General features: G+C 36.1%; 3 protein-coding genes across 3 annotated transcripts; 2 read left to right on the plus strand and 1 right to left on the minus strand.

The window, feature by feature from the left end:
* Positions 1 to 4,332: 4,332 nt before the first annotated feature.
* On the minus strand, positions 4,333 to 8,514 carry LOC107552609 (uncharacterized protein C9orf117 homolog). The gene is given in 8 exon segments (XM_016234530.1): positions 4,333 to 4,486; positions 4,676 to 4,826; positions 4,890 to 5,042; positions 5,111 to 5,259; positions 5,366 to 5,655; positions 6,859 to 7,012; positions 7,235 to 7,506; positions 8,420 to 8,514. Coding segments are annotated over 8 exon segments (1,395 nt in total). The 3' UTR covers positions 4,333 to 4,355.
* Positions 8,515 to 8,605: 91 nt separating this feature from the next.
* Positions 8,606 to 16,899, plus strand: LOC107552610 (SH2 domain-containing protein 3C). The gene is made up of 12 exons (XM_016234531.1): positions 8,606 to 8,626; positions 8,998 to 9,128; positions 10,348 to 10,387; positions 11,469 to 11,597; positions 12,746 to 13,179; positions 13,853 to 13,929; positions 14,013 to 14,494; positions 14,929 to 15,044; positions 15,140 to 15,311; positions 15,490 to 15,601; positions 15,687 to 15,893; positions 16,135 to 16,899. Exons 1-12 carry the CDS (start codon positions 8,606 to 8,608, stop codon positions 16,302 to 16,304), a joined length of 2,091 nt encoding a protein of 696 aa, XP_016090017.1. The 3' UTR covers positions 16,305 to 16,899.
* Positions 16,900 to 17,549: 650 nt separating this feature from the next.
* Positions 17,550 to 20,610, plus strand: LOC107552620 (torsin-2A-like). Its single transcript, XM_016234539.1, has 5 exons — positions 17,550 to 17,721; positions 18,509 to 18,774; positions 18,889 to 19,064; positions 19,635 to 19,762; positions 19,887 to 20,610. The coding sequence occupies exons 1-5, from the start codon at positions 17,604 to 17,606 to the stop codon at positions 20,129 to 20,131; spliced, it is 933 nt and encodes a 310-aa protein (XP_016090025.1). The 5' UTR covers positions 17,550 to 17,603; the 3' UTR covers positions 20,132 to 20,610.
* The last annotated feature ends 2,411 nt before the right edge of the window (positions 20,611 to 23,021 follow it).

Consider the following 23,021-nt stretch of genomic DNA (forward strand, 5'->3'; position numbering starts at 1 on the left):
GTTCTGTTGTAATTTCTTTCAATGTAAAGATCATGTCATATTTAGTCTCTATAGAAGCCTATATTATTAAACTGAAGGATATTATTGCATAGTGAATGTTAAAATAGCCTACTGCTGCTTTTACTCAATTATCACTTGGAAAGAGTGACTATAGAATATGTGCAATCTTAGATATCAATACCATGGACCATTAGTTCAAGTTGGGTAGATTACTTACAAGATGTAGTCCCTTACTGATTCCAAATTACATGACAAAAAAATTGTAGTTAGTAACGTAATCACCTCCCATTACACATTTTAGGTAATTTAATCAGACTACTTTTTGATTACTTATAGATTACTTTTGACTTTACTCCTTTATCACATTGATTTAAATAGGATAATCTTGTACCATATTGATATACAAATACAAATAGTAAAAAAATATATTCCATTCATTGTGATTAACAAGAAGTGCATTAAACATTACAAGGTTTCCCAAACTGGGGTTTGGATATTAACTGAAGGAGGTTCAAATGAAATGAAAATGGGTTTAATGAAAAGCTAATAATGAATTAAATCATAAAATGTAAAGTTAAAATAAATCATTTTAAAATAGCATCAATCAATCAAAAAAAAAAAAAACTTACAAAACAAATGAAGTATTTGTGTACCTGCATGTCATATGTGACCATTAACCAACGTTAGAGAACCATTAACTTGTAAATGTAATACTTAATTATTAAAATATTTGTTTTAAAATCTTAGTGGGACTTCAAATAGATATATTAGGTGAAAGAGGTTCAAATGACAAGAAAATTGGGGAATTTCTGCATTCCAAACAACGTCAATATGTGCTTTGCAGGGGTGCCGCTAGCAATTTTGGACCCTATGAAAGAATATGAGGTTGGGCCCCCTACCGCACCAAACATACACTATATTGCCCAAAGTATTGGGACACCCCCTTCTAATGAACAGGTTTGACTACTTTAGTCATTTCCATGAGTACAAATCATAATGTTTAAGCATATAATGATATTCTAGGGAATTGTGTGCTTCTAATTTTATACCAATAGTTTGGACAGGACCCTTTTCTATTCTAACACAACAATGCCTCTGTGTATAAGACAAGGTTAAAAAAAAAAGATGGATGCAGTCAGTGTGGAAGAACTTGACTGGTCTGCAGAAAGCCAAGTCCTAATCCCAGCTGAACACCTCTGGTGTGACTTTAAATGCAGACCTTGAGCCAAAAACTCATCACCAAACACCTGTGACTTGTACATACATATGGACAAAAGTATTAGGACACCCCCTTCTTTAGAAAAGACAAAGGCACTTCCAAAACATAATTCATGTATTTAAAAATTGTATTTCCATCTTTGTTGCCACAGTTTTGGAAGTGGCTAAAATGACTGTACCCATATGTACAAGTCACAGGTGTCTTGAGCCAAAAACTCATCACCAAACACCTGTGACTTGTACATATGGGTACAGTCATTTTAGCCACTTCCAAAACTGTGGCAACAAAGATGGAAATTTGAGAGAATCAATAAATTCTGAATAATGTATTGCTATTGTGTTAATAATAAGTAATCATGTAATCGATTAAAAAAGTAGGCTAACTGTTGTCTAATTACGAGTAGCCTATTTTAAAATTTAATTTAATCTAGTTACAAGTAGGCTACTTAATTTTTGGAATCTGATTACGCAGATTAGCCTACACATAATCGGTTACTACCCAGCTCTGTGGACAACGGACCATTGCTGAGCTTTACATGCAAATTAACATACACACGGAACCACAGAGAGAGGTGTCTTATCATTAACCAAAAACTAATCACACCTCTGTTTATTCCCTAGAATATCATTATATGCTTAAACATTAAGATTTGTACTCGTGGAAATGACTAAAGTAGTCAAAGCTGTTCATTTTAAGGCGGTGTTAAAAAAAAAAAAGATGGATGCAGTCAGTGTGGAAGAACTTGACTAGTCACAACAAAGGCACTTCCAAAACTGTGGCAACAAAGATGGAAACATAATTCATGTATTTAAAAATTGTATTTTCATCTTTATTAACACAATAGCAATACATTATTCAGAATTTATTGATTCTCTCTAATTCCTCTTTTTCCTTTCGAAATGTTCCTTTCGAAAGTAGCCTACCGCTTATGTACACTCAGATAGTCGTCCAGTTTTATGGATATTCACACAAAGATCAGTCATTAATCAGGTGGCTTTGCGGCATTTACAGAAATAATTTCAGGTTTAAGAAGTATTTCAACATTGCATCGACTGATGATGAAAAAATTGATTTTGAATCATCACTCACGAGATTATAAGCATGTAGGCTACTATATGTCTTTGGAATGCTTTTGTCTTTCAAACACAATACAACTATTCAAAATCTTTGTCTGCAATTGAATAATATTGACCTATTAGCCTACTTTTGCCATTGCTTTTGATCATTAGGTATCAGTAACATAATTCATTCAGAACCTGTTTTATGGACATAGACCTTCTGTACCACACTATTCTGCTGATATGGAATGAGTTTGACTACTTAATCAGTTATATTAATAGAAATGCTTCACTGGGGCAAACAAAAAATAATAAATAGGATACCCCATTACACCAGCATTTCCAGCAGTAGCTATCCAACATTTCTCAATCATGATCTTACTCAGCTAAATGGGACTATTAGCTTAACAGCTGTATTCCTTGTTTGCTAGCTATGCACATACAATGTTAAAAATGTTCTACATTTTATGAACCTTAACCCAAAAACCTTTAGCTTCATACACTAGATAATTGTGACACTGCCTGTGGAAAAACCCAGCTGAAGTATTTTTTTATTTTTTTTACAGTGGATGAGTAATTCACTCCTTGATTTGCTTAATAAAAACCTCCTTTGAGATCATTTTGACTGACATGTTTATTGTGTATTATTTTCAACTTGTTTATTGCTGAGTTTAGTGTGGCAAAATAGAAGCGCAGCCATAATTCGCATGCAGTGTATCTGGCTGCCATGACAACCTCACACGCTTTCTGCTGATCGTGATTAAACCAGAACAATTTAAAATAAATGAACAAAAACCATTTTTAAAGTTTGGGCTCCTGATGGCTAGCAGATGGAAGTTCATGGACCGGATTCGTGACACTAGCACTCTCTATTCTAATTCTATTCTTTAAAAAAACTTCCCCTTTTAGACTTGCACTCTCTTTATTTACTAACTGCTTGTTTTCTTGAAAGAAAAAACGTTAAATAGTGAGGGAGTGATATGAAACAGCTGGGTGCAATCAGTGTTAACAGCTGTGTAGTGCGAGAGTCAATGAAATTGAAAAGGGGGACCTCTGATGGCTAGCAGATGGAAGTTCATGGACCGGATTCGTGACACTAGCACTCTCTATTCTAATTCTATTCTTTAAAAAAACTTCCCCTTTTAGACTTGCACTCTCTTTATTTACTAACTGCTTGTTTTCTTGAAAGAAAAAACACTAGCTTCTTTAATCTTTTTGTATTCTATTTGTTTTCTTTTTATTTATTATACAATTAACAAAATCAGAAAAGGCCTCTAACACTAGCTTGCTCTGTTCTTTTTCTATTCTATGTTTTCTTTTTATTTATTAAAAAAAACCTTGCTACGTGCGTTAAGCTAACTGAGACTTGTAATAGCACTTGCATATCATTGCTCTTTTGTTGATTTTGATTGCTTCCATTGTCCTCGCTTTGGATAAAAGCATCTGCTAAATGACCAAAAGTAAAGGTAAAGAGTATCATTCATCCCAGAACGTGCTTTAGTACCAGTCTGCTCTATTTACAACATACCAGCAGGGGGTGATGGGACCCTCAAAGCAAATCTTTGAAATATTTCCGCGTTTAAATTTAAGTAGCTAGAAGGCTATAAAAGCCCAATCTCATCTGCTTGCCCCATAATTCTTCTAGTCTAAAATAAAATATTTTAGTGTTTGATATTGAATAACTACAACACTTAATGAACCAGAATGGGAAAGATTAGTACACTTTTTCTTTTTTTAAAAAGTCACTTTATTTCTATTTCAAGCCACGTTCACGTATCTATCCATAATGATACAACACTGCCACCTAGTGACTATACATGAAAATAACACAATGAAATTTGGAATGACACATGGGCCTACTTCAACAATACCTTATTTAAAAATACCTCCCACAACCCTTGTGATCAAGTATGACAATGAAAAGGTCGTTTATCACTTGATTGTTTCCTAGAAGACAAGAAGACAGTCAAAATATTTAAATAAATTGCTTTATCAAAATGCATCATCTGCACTAATATTTCATGTTATATCAATGATCCCATGCTGTGTGTGCTGTTGATGTGCCATAACCTGTATACTTACTTACGTACATAGGTATAAGCACTCTTAGAGAGATTTCCTGTCTTTGATGATGTAGTGTGTGTTTTGCGAGGGACCAATCCCAGATCTCCAGTTTTGAAGTGAGACAGATATGTAGATAAGTAGATTTCTGCAGGAATTCACTTGGTCTGGAGTTAAAAGCAAGCATGAGAGTCACTGTATCACATTGGCAAAATGATTGTATGATTAGCACGTCTTAGAGCTGCAATATGTTGCATGTCCATTTTAATCCATGACACTGAATTAAAATAAATGAATGTGTACCTTTTAATGTCAGAGGCTTTTTTGAGATCATGACTGCAAGTCGCCTCTGGTATGAAGTCAGTAAGAGCTGGACCGTTTCCTAAAGCTGCAGCACTGTCCAGCTCAGCCAGCAGCTTCTGCATCATCTAATTTCGTCTGACAGTAATCTTCAGTTCTGAGTCTTCCTCTTTAGGGACCTCATGTAACTACTGCTTATTTACTTGGCTGTAACACCAAATGATAATTGACCTGTTTATGTTCACTCTTACCCTTAGGGCCTCTTTTAAAGCTACTGCTGCTTCCTCAAGAACTGTTTTTAGCTGTTTTCTTAACATCTGTTCCTCTTCAAGCTCTTTCCTCTGTCTCTTGGCTTCAGCTTTTGTTTGGTTTAGCCCTTCTATTACTGTTGCATGTTTTTTTTTCTGTAAGTACAGTGGTGGTAATGCTATTAAAACACACTAAAGGAAGTATTTAATGTAAATTATTTGACTTATAAGCAACTTCAGGAGTCCAACCTGAGAGCATCAAGCTCTGTATATATTGCAGAGTGACTGTCTAGCAGCTCTTGGTGCTCCACTTTAAGTTTGGCACATTTCTCCACTTCAGACTGCATTTGCTTGCACTTTTCTGACAAACTACCTTGAGAAAGCGTCATGTTTCATTTTTGCTCTAGGCTATATAAAATGCACGTTTCCAAACAGCAAGAAAAAAAAAAAAGATTGCTTAAACGCATGAAAGTATAGACGTATACACTTTTTTTGATTAACCTTTTGATTAGCAACATTCTTCTTGGTTATCTCATGTAGCAGCGGTTCAGTGATGGCATTCTCTATTTTGAGCTGCTTTTCTCTTGCTCGCAGATCATCATTCTCCTTCAGCAGCTCCTTGGTCTTGTCTGAGAGCTGCTGAAGTTGTGCTGTCAAAGAGAGGTTTTCTTGCATGGCCTTCTTTGTCGTCTTGGGCATCCTCTGATCTGAAACCCGCAGAAATTCAGCTGCTACAGCAGCAAAATGTTGCAGCATTTCTTTCTTTAGCCTGTATCAGCCAAAAAGGTCAATTAAATAAAATGTAGCTTGTAGTTAACACATTTTTTTTTACCAACTTTATATTTTTAAAAATACATTTAAAAGATATCAGCAAGGGAATCCAGCATAAATGACAAATAATTCCATGTGGCGACCTCTAACGGGAGCAGCTGAAGGTAATAATAATATATAAATATTTAAAACATTTAATATTGGTAACACTTTTTTCCATTTGTTAACATTAGTTAACATGAACTAACAATGAAAAATTCTTCTAAAGCATTTATTAATCTTAGTTAATGTTGTTTTCAAAATGTATGAATGCATTATTAAAATCAAGAGTTGTATGTTTTTAAAAATAATAATTTTATTATTTATATCATTTATAAATAAGGCCTTACATTGCGATCTTTCATTGAAAATAGAAGATGAATGGAAAACAATCACCCATTTGACATATATGTAATTTCTAATGTTCGGCACTGATGGCTTCAGACCTTAAATAATGCACAATATTTATGAAAATTGGTCATTAATGATCCAGTCATATTCAGCTAAGAATGCACTTCCCATGATCTCTGAACAATGAGTATGAACATGCTCACCTGTCATTGTCCAGTACTGCTTTTTTCTCCAGATTATAGATTTGTGCTTGATGTTCTTCTTTTTGCTTTTGAAGCTGCTCTTCCAAACACCTGCGTTCAGCCATAAGCTTCTCTCTCTGTATAGAGAACTCCTCCAAGACGCCAGTTTACCAGCTGAACACAAAAAGGTTAGCACATTTTAGTTTGTAAGGTGCTTTTATTAATACCAGGCACTTATGATGTTTAATGCCTCAGTACAGCTAAGACCTGAAAAATCAATTTGACATTTTGAATTGTAATATACAGTAGGCTATATCGCGTTAGTGATAATTCAAAAATGTATGAATGCATTATTAAAATCAAGAGTTGTATGTTTTTAAAAATAATAATTTTATTATTTATATCATTTATAAATAAGGCCTTACATTGCGATCTTTCATTGAAAATAGAAGATGAATGGAAAACAATCACCCATTTGACATATATGTAATTTCTAATGTTCGGCACTGATGGCTTCAGACCTTAAATAATGCACAATATTTATGAAAATTGGTCATTAATGATCCAGTCATATTCAGCTAAGAATGCACTTCCCATGATCTCTGAACAATGAGTATGAACATGCTCACCTGTCATTGTCCAGTACTGCTTTTTTCTCCAGATTATAGATTTGTGCTTGATGTTCTTCTTTTTGCTTTTGAAGCTGCTCTTCCAAACACCTGCGTTCAGCCATAAGCTTCTCTCTCTGTATAGAGAACTCCTCCAAAGACGCCAGTTTACCAGCTGAACACAAAAAGGTTAGCACATTTTAGTTTGTAAGGTGCTTTTATTAATACCAGGCACTTATGATGTTTAATGCCTCAGTACAGCTAAGACCTGAAAAATCAATTTGACATTTTGAATTGTAATATGCAGTAGGCTATATCGCGTTAGTGATAATTCATATACGTTTTTATTTTATTAGATGTTTGTATTCTATGTGAATATGTGACTCCTCAGAAGTACCAAGCGCCATGTTCTCAGATATGAATTTTTCCTTATTTTCCTGAAGCTCGTATCTAAGCAGGCTCAGTTGTAACTCAAAGGACTCTCTCTCAGCCTCTTGAGCTTGCTGATGTCTTGATAACGTCTCAGCCAGATCAATCAGTTCATCTTCTTTTTGAGCCAGTGTGCGTTTTAGGTAGAGAACTATGTCTTTCTTCTCTTTCTCTACATTATTGATCTTTGAGTATAAATAATTTTCCTGAACCTCCAGTTCATCACATTTTTGCTGGTATCTGCAAGAAAAAAAAAAGACAAGGTCACAGTTCTTAATAACGTGTATGAGGCAAGTGCTTCCTGTAGAGGGTATGACATATTTGCTGAATTATGTTGCCTGGTTAATTATTAACAGTAGATTATAATCCAAAGTCTATTTCATTTTAGTTTCCTCAAAGGCACAGACATGAGCTGCACGAATAACCTAAACTCACAGTAAATATTATGAGATCAATTCTGTTGATGCTATTATAATCTTGTGACCTATATTTGAATCCAAAAATAGCTTACAAAGACTTCAATCAAGTTGTCAAATCAGCATCATCGTTAGGTGAGTTTTTGCTGCACGTCCTCATTACTTTAACTACATGAATGTACTAGTGCATTTTTGTTTTTAGGTGTTTAGAGTTTTTTTCTGAGATTGCCTGAATTCAGAAGTATTTTCTTATAAACTTCTGACTAATGTCACATAACAAACAACCATGTAAAATAAAAGGTCGTGGTCCCTTTTCCATTCTTTTTGGGAGGCATTGAACTTTTAGCCTACTTTAAACGAAACAGCCTGAGAAGTACAAACTTGCAAATGCAACTGTTTCTTGTTGCCATGGATGTGAGGTTTGAGTTTGAGTTGTGTGTCAGGCGCTGCGCAGTGTACATTGTCCTTTTTCACAGTCTTTCAAAATATTGTACAAAGAGGTTTGGGCCTATTAAACGGCCGTTTCACTTTCATTTTTGATTGAAACATGAGCTGTATCCTGTCATTTGCTAATTCTACACATTTCTCTAATGTTTAATATAAGATTAATAATTGCTTTGCAAGTGTTAGTTCATGTTAAGGTATGTAAACAAATTGAACCTTATAATACAATGATCTAAATGAGACCATGGGCATCTGCGAGCCACAGTTGATATTGCTGAACAGTCTAAACAAACGCTTTTGGCGTACAATAACAGGCATTTTGTGAGTATGATGAAGATGCCAAGTTGTAGGGGAGGGGTGAGAAAGATACAGAAAAAAACGACGTCATCATGAGACACTGCAACATTGTAGCAAAGAATAATAGACGCGCTGCGTGTCAAGTGACAAAGAACTGCGCGTGAAACGCACACATGACCGCGATGAACAAGACTCATGACCATGTAATGACAGCTGAGGCTGTTTAAACGTTAAAACATGGAATGAAAGTGAAATTCGATAGCAATTAAGTTCTACACTGATCGCTGAGGTCAGATATTACAAAATGACTTTGAAAGTTGAACTTTAAGGTCTTCTGATCGTAAAAGTTGCATTCCCTGTAGGTAAACTGTCACATGTTAAGGTAAAGTTACATTGTCCGTAAGACTTTTGTGTTTATAGTGATAGATGGTGCTTGTTTATGGATGTCTGAGAGGAGTAGAGAGTAGGTTCGGGGAGGGGAGTCTGCTCATTATGTAACTGCCGTTTGGAAAAGTGTTTTCGTGCTCAGCTTTCTGAGTCTGACATTCCTACAGTTCCAGTGGGATTCGGTTAGACAACACAGCGAGAGCAGATCACAGAGAAACAACGTGCTCATCCTCATCCTGTCATATCGCATGTCGCACTTGTGGAGGGTCTAACAAGGGTTTTATACAAGAGAATTACTTTGGTGAGAACCCCTTTCCGGTAGGAGGTTATTTTATGGTTGTTAAAATGAGTCAAATGAGTTTGAAGGACGTCTGAATAATTATGTACTATGGGTGTAAGGAGTTGAAGTGTCCTTTAATATGTTTATGCCATATACTTTTTGATACTGTAATATTTTTTTACTGCAAAACAAAGCGTGCTCATCCTCGTTCTGTCATATAGCATGTTGTATTTGTGAGCGGAGGGATTTTCTACTGAGAACAAGTGAAGTGTTTGGGAAGTGTTTTGTGGAGGAGAATGACTTTCTGAGAATCCTTTTCTGATTTGAGGTTATTTTATGGTTGTTTAGGTGACCTCTGATTTATAATGTAAACATCAGAGTAAGGTGTTGAAGTGTCTTCTTATGCCAAAGTCATTTTCTTAATGAGCGTTTTCTTGTTTTTCAGTTACAAAAATAGCATCTGTTACATTTGTATGCAAACTAAATTGTGGTATATTATTGGTAAGACTTGAATATACTTTCTATAACCAAAAAAAACTAAATGTAGTATTATGTATGCTTAAAACATCAAAAAAGAAAAAAGGAAGAAAAAACAATAAAGAAAAAACTGTTTGTCATTGAGGTAAGAACATTTATATTTATAAATATAGAAACTTTCTTACCTCAATGACAAACTGTTTTTTCTTTATTGTTTTTTCTATACTGATTTTTATATTTATACTGGAAAACAACAAAACACTTGTTAAGAAATTCAGATTTCATGAGTCTTGTGGGTTTTGTCTGAATGTGCGTTGAGGAATGTGTGTAGCGTTTTGTTTTTTAAGTAGGTTTTTTTTTTCAACCCAGAAGGCTATGTTCAGTACAGAACGTTAAATATCTGATTGTGAAACCGTGAGAGGGAACTGGTGTTGTAATCTCTAAGATATTCAGACTGTCTGGCATGGAGGCTTTTTGTTTGGGAATGGACACAGCAGGCTGTAACTGGGTGTTGTCAGATGTGTCTGTGGTCCAACAGTTGTGTAAATGCATCCCCTAATATACTGAGGATATAGTGGTCATTGGAAAGAGCAGCATGTGTTTTTCAGGTGACAGTTTCCTGCCTTAGAGCCATCTGCCTGTCACTTCATACTCAGTGTGAAGTTATGCTTATGAATAAGTGTTTCCACTCAGAAACAAACGCATGACTCATAGCTCATTACCATATTTTCACATTGGTTACCACAATGGTCTAATTTTATCACTTTTCTGCATTTACAGGCATTCAGGTCTCATGGAAAACAGTGGCGTTTATGTAAAGGTAGGCTACCATGTGATACTTGTAATATATTAACTTGACAGGTTTCAGGGTGACATTGTGACATTATTATTAAGGGGAAACTTAATTAAGGGGAAACTTTTAGTTTTTGGTCTATGGCTTTCAGTCATATAGATCCTTACTATGAAGGGATAGTTCACACAAAAAGGACATTTCTGTCATCATTTACATTCCAAACCATTCCCATTGTCTTCCATTGTATTTTTTGTTCATACAGTAGAAGTCAAAGGAAATTGAAACTGTTTAGTTATGAACATTCTACAAAATATCTCCTTTTGCGTTCTGCAGATGAAAGAAAGTCATGCAGGTTTGGAATGACATGCAGGTGAATAAACAAATGACAGATTTTTCATTTTTAGATGAACTATCCCTTTAACTTTTGGTAAAAACAATTATGAGCACTGACAATTATTGATAAAAATTGCTGCATTATAAATGTTATTTTGTTTTGCTGGTGACACAAAGTGTTGGTCACAAAGGAATCGGAGAGCTTTGCTATTAAAATCTAATTGAATTAGGATGGGTGACACAAAAGGGCTTGGACTGCTGCCCATGACTTCAGAATGGTTGAGGACAAATAGGGTTACTGTAGGCAACCAACTGTGCCAAATGTTACTGTTTATTTTAGAGCAACTGAAAACGGGCTCACATTTAAATAGAAATGTTTCACATTATACCACTGATAGGCCTAGTTGTTGTAGCATCTAAAACAAAGGCAGTATTTTCACCATTACTGTTGTTTGTCTTTCTGCACAATAGTTACTTAACATGCAGGACATTTTCCCATCATTTAAGTCCAACTTTATCAGTTTTATTGCTCCAGATGAACATATAAATAGATTGGATAATGGGGCTAGTTGTTGCTTGTGAGACTCCACACAATGCTGTTAGCATATATTACTGCAGTGATATACTGTATATTGGCCTATTATGAACTGTAAACACAATGATATTACCTTAACAGCTGAGAACCGCAATCTAGATCTGAGTCATTTGTTTCATAGGATGTTTCTCATGATTTCTTTGTTCTTATGGTTTCTCATTATTGCTTTATTTTCTTTAGTTTTCTAAAGAGACATGCCAACTGAATTCCCCATCAGACAAACTGAAGCAAGAGTTGGAACAAGAGTTGAAATTAAGCAGCTGTAACTTATCAAGTCATGGCTGGTACCATAGTCGCATACCTTGGGAGGTGAGTTTATAAATATTTGTATGTACACTTTTAGAAATAAAGGTTCCAAATGATGTTTTCCTAGCAATGCCATAGAAGAACCATTTTTGGTTCCCTCAAAATAATCTTTTAGTTAACAGTTCTTAGAAAAACCATTTTTTTGTAATTCGGTGAAGAACTTTTTAATATTCTAAAGAAACTTTCTTCATTGTAAAAATGTTTGCGGAATGGAAAGCTTCCATAGATGTTAAAGGGGTCATATGATGCGATTTAAATTTTTCCTTTCTCTTTGGAGTGTTACAAGCTCTTGGTGCATAAAGAAGATCTGTAAAGTTGCAAAGACTAAAGTCTCAAATCCAAAGAGATATTCTTTATAAAAGTTAAGAGTCAACCACACCTACCTAAAACGGCTAGTTCTAACACGCCCCCACATGTCTACGTCACGATGTGGGAAGATTTGCATAACACCACCCAAATGTTCACACAAAGAAAGAAGGCGTAACTTTTATTCTTACTGTAGTATTGTTGTTGCCGCCGCCACCATGTCTTGAAGGCGCTGTGTGTTTCGTTGTGAAAGCTACTTTTTTGGTCTTCCAAAAGAGGACGATATCCGCTTGTCATGCCTAGAGCTGATCCGTGCTGGTCGCTGAGGAACTGGATGCAACAAATGCCTCGATTATAATGGGTTTTCATGTTTTTGTCTCGTCGCCCTGGCCGGGACACGGCATCACAGTATGGTGAGGGGCATAACATTTCCGTCACACGCTTAAGGTATTCAGCCAATCACAACGCACTGGATAACTGGCCAATCACAGCACACCTCGCTTTTCAGACCAATGAGCTTTGTAAAAATCGACGCGTTTCAAACAGGAGGACCAATAATGTACAGTATGGGGAAAATAATGTGTTTTTTTAACCTTAAACCGCATAAACACATTTCATTACACCAAATACATCAAATAATGTTCTTTTTAGAAACATCATATGACCCCTTTAAAGGTTGTTCATAAAACGATAGATACCAATAAAGAACCATTAGTTTTAAGAGTGTAATATTTAATATTCTTACATATTTACATGTTCTTGGTTTGACTAGTGTTTCCCCATCTCAGAATACATTAATATAATGGAAATTTTGTACAGTATGACTTAATAATGACTTTTTACAGGTTTCTGAGTCTCTTGTGCAACGGGATGGGGATTTTCTAGTCCGTGACTCCCTCGCTAGCATTGGAGACTATGTTTTAACCTGCTGCTGGAACCAGAAAGCTCTTCATTTCCTCATCCACAAGGTTCTGCTCAGATCTTATGAGACATATACTCGTGCACAGTACTTTCTGGAGGAGGAAACCTTTGATTCTCTGCCAGCACTTGTTCATTCCTATGTTGGAAATAAAAGGCCTCTGACAAAGCAGAGTGGTGCCTACATTTACTCACCAGTTAACAGGACACTTCCACTAAGATACCTAGAAACCATGTTTGGGCTTCCAAGTGTGGAAAACAGCCCAGTAAACTCACCAACCAGACAGAAGGGAAGCCAAAAGAAGAGGGAAAGCATAACTGTGACAGAGGCTTTGGAAATTGAGCTGATAAGACCACAGAGGTGAGATTTATGATAGAAACTGTTCAGAAAATCAGTCATTGATATTAAAAGAGAACTGTGTAATTTTTTAGTCTTAAGCATCACCAAACAAAAATAACATCTGCAATTAGTCAGTCAAACACATAGCCACAGCCCAAACACATTCCATTGGTTGAGGTATTGTTGCTGTTGTTGGGCTGGTTGGGGCGTTTAAACAAACAATGCTTGATAGCGACGCAGTTCCACAAACTGTGTCAGTAAAGACAAAGATTTTAAATAACTGCTGTTCATTTGAAAATGTCAATGTATCACAGATTCCACAAAAATATTAATCAGCAATTGAGTACCAATACTAACTGATAATAAATGAGCATATTAGAAACAGCATTTTAAAATGATTTCTGAAGGATCATGTGACACTGTAGACTGGAGAAATGGCTTCTGAAAATTCAGCTTTGCCATAACAGGAATAAATCACATTTTAAAATACATTCAAATAGAAAACAGTTATTTAAATTGTGATAATATTCCACAATATTACTATTTTTACTGTATTTTTTTTTTAATAAATGCTGCCTCTGTGAGCATAAGAGGCTTCTGTCAAAAACATTAAAACATTTTTGTACATAATTCTCATCCTGTAAATGATTAGGGTTTGATTTAATAATTGATTGTCCTGTACTGTATTCCACAGTGATGTTGTGAGGACTTTTGAAGGTACCATAGAGCAGCGCCTTGTGGTGTCAACTTCCCCTATAATAATGAGCACATGTAAGATTCATTTCCCATCAAATCAATTAAAACCAGAACGTATGAGAATAGCATTGTGACTGTGCATCTGCTTTTGTCTCCAGTAGCCAGGCGGCGACAAAGCCCCTCTGAAAACAGGAAGTTTGTGATAGTTCCTTCATCACCTGTTCTCCAAAAGTCCAGTGAAATACGGCTTTGTTCATCTCCCCCTGAAAACACTCTCATATATTTGGAGCCAACAGTACATCTTCTGTCCTCCATGACACATTCCCATCAAAACAACAGAGAAGCAAACCATGCCCAAAATGACCCAGCAATTTCTCAAGCTGACCCTATGGCTACAAATCATCCCTTTGTAAGACATGAAATGCAGACTTTGGATTGCAGAGAGGAGTACGATGAGGATTATTTAGTGCCTTTCACCATGGACACAGATTCCTGTTTCAAACCTAGTGTGTACCAGTCACCACTGATGCCCCCAGAAAATAAACCTTTGGAGACCAGAATACTGAAAAAAGTGAAGGATGTCCTGTTTGAAGTTGATATAAAGACAATGGCAATGCATATCACCAAAGTTGACTGCATGGTAAGTTTGATTGTATAAATGTTTTGAGATTAGATTACTTTTCATGCATTCAAATAACTGACACTTATTAGGGCTGCACAGTTAATCGGAATGTTTCATAGTGAAGCACAGCACTGTGTTCATTTGTACACGACCGGCTTATAAGTCAGTTTTTTTTGTGTGTGTGTTTTTCTTAAATACTAAAATAGTTTTTATTGTAAAGTGAAATATTACAACGGTAATATTTCTTAATTTGTTTATTATTGTTTTTTATAGTCATATTGATAAATAATCACAAAATTATTGTCAAATTGAAAAAAATCATATTTTATTATTATTACATTTAATCTTGATCTTCTGAACATTTAAATATGTTCTTGTTTCAAGTATATTGTGTATGACAAATAAGACATTTGTGCATTTGAATAACATGATTACTCATCTTCACTCTGCAGGTTGCTCGAATTCTGGATACATCTGATGATATGATGAAAGGGATGGGGGTGAGTTCAGGACTGGAGCTGCTTACCCTCCCACATGGACATCATCTCCGTCAAGATCTGCTTGAAAGGTTGGTTATCCCCACTTTGTTCAATAAATTACTTTAGTGAGATGACAACCTCTACATTAAATGACACCAGATAACTTTTTTTTTTTGCCCCTCAGGTTCCACACCATGTCCATAATGCTGGCTGTTCAGCTGCTGGGCTGCACGGGCAGTGCTGATGAAAGAGCCACCCTGCTGCATAGAGCCATCTGCCTGGCCTCTGAACTCAAGAGCAGTTTGGGCAATTTGTTTGGCTTTGCCACAGTTATGAAATGCCTTGAATTACCACAGGTTAGGAAGACTGATGAAAACATTTCTCTTGAACTCTGAGGAAAACATTTTAAGTAGTTTTTTTAATTAATAAAAATACATGTTTCATGAGAATAATTTTTCATAAGAATAAATAAAAAATGATAATAGTAAATCTGGTGTTTATAATGTTCTAATGAATCAATCTTCTCCTTTTTAGATTGCTCGCTTGGATGAGACATGGACAGTTTTACGTCAGAAGTACACAGAAAGTGCTGTTCTTTATGAGAAAACCCTTAGACCCTCAATTTGGACGATGAATGACGGAGAAGGTATTCATTCACACAAAGTTGCTTTAAAGATTCTGTTTGCTTACCATTTCAAATTCTCAAGTGACAACTTCAAACTCTCTTTCAGAGATAAGTAGACCCACAGACACAACTTTTCCCCATGTGCTCCCTCTGCTGTCTCTTCTTGAAAGAAATGTTGTGACTCTTGAGGAGTCAGAGTCATGGGAAAGTGCAGACACTGGAGTGGCCATGGTCTTGAGCCATCTGGATGCTGCACGTGCGATCGCATGCAATGGGAGGATCTTCAGTGCAAATGCAGAGGCTAAACTGCAGGGTAATGGCAATTTCTAATGGGTACAGAATTTTAGGACTATTTAGTATATCTGCACTTTCATAAAGACAACAAATGGTTGCATTTATTAAACCCTGTTCACTTTAAAGTCAAGGTATAAAAAATAAACAGAAAATTTGCATGCATGCTATAAATGAAATATCATTCAAGTAACACCCAGTGAACGTTATGTTTTAGGTGAGGTGCATATAATGTTACTTATTTCTGAATTTTTAATTTGCAGGATTTCAGGAGGAAGCAGATGTATGGGAGGTCTTCCTCACAGAGTTTCAGATGCGTCTCCTGTGGGGAAGCCGTGGAGTGGAAAGAAATAAAGATGAACGTTATTCAAAGTTTGACGAAGTGCTAACAGCTCTGTCCAACAGGCTTGAGCTTTCCGACTCAGCAAAATGACAGAATGGATGACTGCTAGTCACATACTATTTTCAGAATATCCACTATGTTTTATGAATTTATTTAGTTACGTTGATTTTTCTTTTGTTCATAGATTTATAAAGGAGATGTATGTCTGCCACTGTATATAAACTCAACATATCTTGCCATTTTAACTTATTTGATTTTCAATGTTATTATTTACATAGTGTACATAAAATTCATACCCAAAGTTGTATTTTCAAGACAAGATAACCTTAACTGTGCTAATATTGTTAACTTTGAACTCTGAAGTATGTGTTTAATTGCACTGTTATTGGTTCTTATAATCAATAATGACCAGATAATGGGTAATATTTACTCGTTGGTACACGTTTTGGAGATTTTAAGATGATATATTTAACTCTACTATTTCATACTTACACACATCATTTAAAAATAAATTCAGAGCTGATTTACTCTTTGGTTTTCTTCCATTTAAGTTGCTGTGGTGTATGTTTCCAAGTGAAATGTTTGTTTATCTGATTTATTGCCATGCATTTACTGATTTGAAACTGTAGTGTATGTACTTTGACACTAGTCGCCACATCATAGTCAAGTAAATCTTGGGTCAAGTGAATCTCTTATGTCTAATTTATTTAAACATTATTGATTCAGAATCATTTTCACTCATCATGCACTATGCATACTCCTAGTTCTTGTGTAAGAACTCATATTTTTAACATGCTGATCATAATCACAAGACAGGACTTTTTTTTCCTCGTTCATGTCCGATTCGTAATGATTCGTAAACAGGCGACTTGCCTAGTCATGCTCTGATAGGCGAAAGGTTACTACCCTTAAGGTAGAGAAATAGGTCTGGATAGTGGAAATATGTTTAGCACTTAGGCTATACGAAGAATGAAGGCTAGCCTGTCTAATAGCGTTGTATTAAAAAGTGCGAAATAATTCTGCAAAGAGATGCAAATACAGTTTGTAAATGCATATTTAGGTTGTAAATTATGTTTTTTATGACATAAATCATGGCTGCAAATTAAAAATGATATTGGGACACGTAATTTTACAATTAATACCGTTATAAAACTTATTTGAACAGAAAAACTAATTATTTTATTTTATTTTGGAACCCACGGATATACGCAATTACGTCACGAAGTAAAAGATTCAGTGAATCGTCCCTTCTTCTCGAACCGCTCGAAAGAACCGATTCGCGGAAATGTGTGAAATCAGTTTGTTGCCCTCTAGTGTCTGTGGCGCTGTAGCAGTTCTGCTTCCGACAGCCAACTCATCTTGGAGCAGTGCTCCGAGGCTATAGCTACAATGATATTTATACTTCTTTTAATTTATTGTACGTCCTTAGGTACCGCTTTTGAGATGAAGTCTATTTTTTGTTCAATATCTGATAGCTGCGACTGTGACTTCAAACCAGACAAAAAAGGTAAGGTGTGTGGGATATGAACAGCTGTGTCTTCAGCATGTAGACAGCTAGCGTTAGCTTCTCTAGTAACTTACTCAGAGGGGCTTACAGCTTCACCAGATGAAACCAAAGGATTTCTTTCAAGATAAAAAAAACTGACACTATTTCTTTATACCACATACGCCAGATTTAACTTAACCATTAATGGTAGATGACAGCTGACCACACTCTAAACAAACGAAATGCTACATACTAGTTCACAGTGTATGTCTGCAGCTTTGTACGTTTGTACAGATCACTGTTTGACTAGAATAAAAGCTCAAATGCATTTACGATACAATCTTTCTGATGTTGGCTTCCTTATATGAATTATTTTCTTCATTATTCATTTTAATGTCATACTAAAGTGCGCATAATTATATACATATCAATTTAGCTGGGCAAATTATACATATTTTAGAGTAACAGACATTTCTTCATAACAATGAATGTTAATATTATGACTGACATTCTGACGAAGACTTGACAGTTATATACTGGACAGGTGGCAGTCATTTAACTGAGATCTTATCTTACAAGTTAGTACTTAATCATTGTGTTTGTTTTTATTTGTAAGCATAGCAAATCAGCTTAATATGTGGTACCAGTAAATATCTCATGAAACAATCTTATGCGTTGACATGCTATTGCTTTTCTCTATATTTGGAGCCCTTAATGAATTGATTTGTCATTATGTGAGCTGTGTGTAACTGCAAGCTTTTATTTACAAACCCTTTCAATCATCCCATCCGTGTCTGTGTTTTCACAGGTTTAGAGTGGGACCTTTATAAAAACCTTTATGGTCAACATATGGCCCAGGATATTGTCTCGGAAGCAGTGGTGAATTCTTTACAGAATGAGAACCCAGACAGACCACTAGTGCTGTCTTTCCATGGAGCATCTGGAACTGGAAAAAGTCTGGTCAGCTCTATGATAGGACGACACATCTACGGAACAGCTATGGGCAGTCCATACATCCATCAGTTTATTCCCACCTTACACTTTCCTTCGGCTGACAGGGTGCAACAGTACAGGGTATGTGTGTTTTTATTGATATTAACACAAATCATGTGCACTTTAATATTTAGTTCCTGGATGAATACAGTTCTTTAGTTATTGTTCATTAACTTGTTCTTGTTTTGTGCGCAGTCAGATCTAAAACACTGGGTCGAGAGAAACCTCACAGCTTGTGCTCGCTCAATCTTCATCTTCGATGAGATGGAGAAAATGCCTCCTGGCGTGATCGATGTTTTAGAACCACATTTTGGCCCCTTTCATGTTCTATTCCAGACAAACTACCGTAAAGCTATTTATATATTTATCAGGTAAGTCTGAGTGACTGATCAATGGAATATTATTTTAAATGCTCATTATGGACAGGCTTCTGTCCTTCAGGGCAATATAACATTTCAAAGCAGAGAATTGTATGTTTTAAAGTGATAGTTCACCAAAAAATACTGTCATCATGTTCTCGATCTCAACTTCATGTCAATCCAAGCCCTTATGACTTTGGTTAATCTCTGAAATATTTTGAATGAAACCTGAGAGATTTCTGTCCCTCCATTGAAAGTCTGGGTAGGATCCAAAAAAGTCACATAGGCTTCATAAAACGAATCCATTTGAACAGTCGCTTTGTTTGAAACTATTCGATTCATGGATTCGTTTTTTACGTTGCCTTTATGAGCTTTTTGGATTAAGTTTTGGTTACTTGGACTTTCAATGGAGGGACAGAAAATTCTCAGGTTTCATGAAAAAATATTTAAATTTGTGTTTTTGAAGATTAACCGAAGTCTTGTAGGTTAGGAAAGACAGGAGGATGAGTAAATGATGACAGAATTGTCATGTTTGGATGAACTTTGCCATATCCCTTTACTGTTTTTTTTTTCTTTTTTCAGTACTGTAGGTCAGGAGGTAATTAACAAAGTTGCGCTGGAGAGCCGTCAGGCAGGTAGAGATCGAGAGGACATTCTCCCGAAAGAGCTGGAGGACAGTATTGCTAATGCAGTGTACAACAAAAAGAACAGTGAGTGTCATAGATCTTCGTTTTAATCATGTTAATTGTAGCTGCTAATCTTAGTGCTTAATATATGTTGCACAATTTTCCTCTGTTAAGTCAATCTAATCTGTGGGTGACCTTTGTTTCCCAGGTGGGTTCTACCACTCCAGAATAATTACAGAAAAGCTTATCACTCGTTTTGTGCCTTTCCTCCCCTTGCTGCGGCGCCACGTGGAGCGCTGTGCCCAGCGGGAGCTCTGCCAGCGTGGGGAGTGTCAGCGGGCAGATGTGGTATCATCGGTAGGGGGCGCCATGACTTACACACCAAATAACAGCCAATACTTCTCCAGCACTGGCTGTAAATTAGTCCCGGCTAAAGTTAACCTTTTCCTTTGAGGGTCAAAATGAAATCCCTTAAGGATCTTGACAGCTACTCCGGGCACAGAGCCCTTTGGATGATGGAGCTACAGAGTAAAGTCGCCTGCATTTGGGGACATTCTCTTATTTGTATGTTTCATCCATATGGATGAGTTCTGATGAAGAGAGAGCAGATAAATAACTCAGGTTAGATCTGGTTTTGCCGTTTTTAATCAAGCATGGATTAAGCCTGTTGCTAGTTAATAAAAGGACAGATTCAGAGAGCCGGCCTCAGTTCTCTAGGCCACTGAAACAACCTACAACACACTCAGTTTCAGTGTGCAGTTAACTACAAATCAAGTGCTCTCAGAACTTCAAAGATTATTTATTTCATCGTGGGATATTCATTTAACAATGGAACTAAGTGCTGTACTTCTTATGCCGACCACAGGGTGGCAGCAGTGCCTACTTGATACTTGAAGCAAGGTTTTTTTTTTTTGTCCCACAATACCATTGTTACTGTTTTTTTTGTTTTGTTTTTTCATTTGTAAAAATCATATTAAATATGTAAATAATGTATAATAGCTTTCTTTTAGTATTTAAATGGTTAACCAGATAAATCAGAAAGTTTTTGTAGCTCTTTCAGTACAATCTAACAATGTTAATAAGAATGTCTGAAAGTCAAGAGTTCACCCAAACTGAGTTCTGTCATCATTTGAAGAGTTCAGATGCGAAAGCTTCTAAGTGCCGTTTGATATTTTCTTCTAAAATGAGCATTTTTAATCAGGCTCCTATGTGTAGGTTCAGTCATTTCACTTTAATGGCAATGAATAGGTTCTGTTCATTGCAATTAAAGTGAAATAATTGAACATAAACATAGGGCCTGAGAAAAATGCTCATTTTAGAAGAAAAATTCAGATTGCACTTAGAGGCTTTTGCATCTAACTCTTCATTTACACACCCTCATGTCATTCCAGACCTATAAGACTTACCTTCTTCTGTGGGATATAAAAAACAAGATATTTTGCTAAGTGCATCAGTGATTTTATATATATATATATATATATATACACACACATACATATACATTTACATATATATATATATATGTGTACACACATATTTACACATACGTGTATATATATATATACACACATATACATTTAAATATGTATGTGTATATATATATATATATATGTATATATCGATCAGCATAATGTTTGGAACAATATGAGGGAGAGAGTGCACAATGACTTAATTTTCATTTTTGAGTGAATGTTACGAAAATACAGTCAGTGAAAATATTATATGGTACCACATCAAAATTAAGAAATGTTTTAATACATAATTCAATTTTTGTTTTATCTGAGAAGCCATGTTGTCTAATTTGATTGATCTGAGGCAAATGACCAGCTTTGAAATATTACTTCTTTTTTCTTTTTTTCCTTGTCCTCCTCACTCACTGAAGGATTAGAACAAATATTCAGTTCCTTTATTTAATTTAAAGCACTAAAGGGAAAATAAAAGATACTTTATGCATGAACTGCCCTGATATAAATAGAAATGGAATCTTTAACCATGTCCAATTTCAGTGTTATTCATTGTTGTTTACATTGTACAGTTATTCTGCACGTTCATTTAGAATAGTATGCAGTGTGATGGAAATCATTTTTTAAAGGTTAAACCATTTTCTTCATGCACTTTTCTATTCATTGATCAGCCATATCCATCTTTATTAACAGTTTTTGTCTTTCTTTTTTATTTAATTTGAAACATGTACAGTAATGCAAAATTAAATGCAGGTACACTGCACAACAATAAAATCAAGTTTCATTTTTCAACTTGTGTATTTGCTCTTCTAAATCCACAAGATCTTTTTTCACATAATGTTTTGAATGTCATGAGTTTTTCGTATATGTCCCACCCTATATATGACCATTCCAAGTCTCTTACTGTGTGAACACATAACTGTTGATCATGGACAGAATGACACAAAGCCCCCCAACTCCCTCCGACAGCCCGTCTTCCTCCACTTACCAAAGGATATTAAATGTTTCTCAGCAGGAAACGCTAGCAGGTGTTATTAGGTCTGTTGCCGGTCTGGCGAGAAGGACACCATGACTGAGAGCTGGACATTAAACCCTTTGAGACCATGTTGAATTTTAGTGGATAAGCTCTTAAAGCTTTCCCTACCATTTCACCTGCATACAAAGCACTAATACCCCCTTTGATTACTTCATCTATCCCATCCAGTATACCAAGAGGAAGTGTAGCGACGAGGCCCTCACCTTGGGTGGTGTCAAAGGAAGGATTTTCGACTGTTACAAAAAGCAACTAGATAATAACAGACTGACCCACCTCCCTCCCCCAAACCTCTGCTCTTAGCTTGACCCCCGTGCTCCCGTTCACACGCTCTCCAAAGCGGCTGCCCTCGCCTGGCCACTGGCCCCTTCATTCGGACACCTCTCCATTCTGTCCTAAATCAGGTCTAAAAAGGCACAACATCACCTCCTCCGCCAGTCCCCTCTGGTCCGGCTACAATGCCCCAACCCCCCTCAACATCTGTGAGCACCCCTCTGTCTCCTCATTTTCTCCCTAACCACCCCATTATTGGCTGTCTTTCACTTGTAAATGTGGCCAGCCATAGTGCTGATGAGGCTTTCATCTGCATGGCCCGGGTCAGGCTGGAGTTAGTGGCTGGCCGAGGGGTGGGACGGAGGATGCGGTGGGCCTTGTGTGGCCCAGAGATGAAAAACAATCAGAATAACTGAGCGAAGTCCTTTTGAGGTGCATTCAGCTGAGACTTGGCTTGGCTAAACCAACTTTTGCCTCTTTCTGGCTGTGCATCGCTTATTTGGTTGCGTTTTGTGGGGTTGTGCTTTAGAGACTCTATATTGTCATTGTTAACAATATGCTTGTTAATTAAACT

This window comes from Sinocyclocheilus grahami, unplaced genomic scaffold (assembly GCF_001515645.1).
Source record: "Sinocyclocheilus grahami isolate Dianchi unplaced genomic scaffold, SAMN03320097.WGS_v1.1 scaffold454.1, whole genome shotgun sequence".
Taxonomy (NCBI): domain Eukaryota; kingdom Metazoa; phylum Chordata; class Actinopteri; order Cypriniformes; family Cyprinidae; genus Sinocyclocheilus; species Sinocyclocheilus grahami.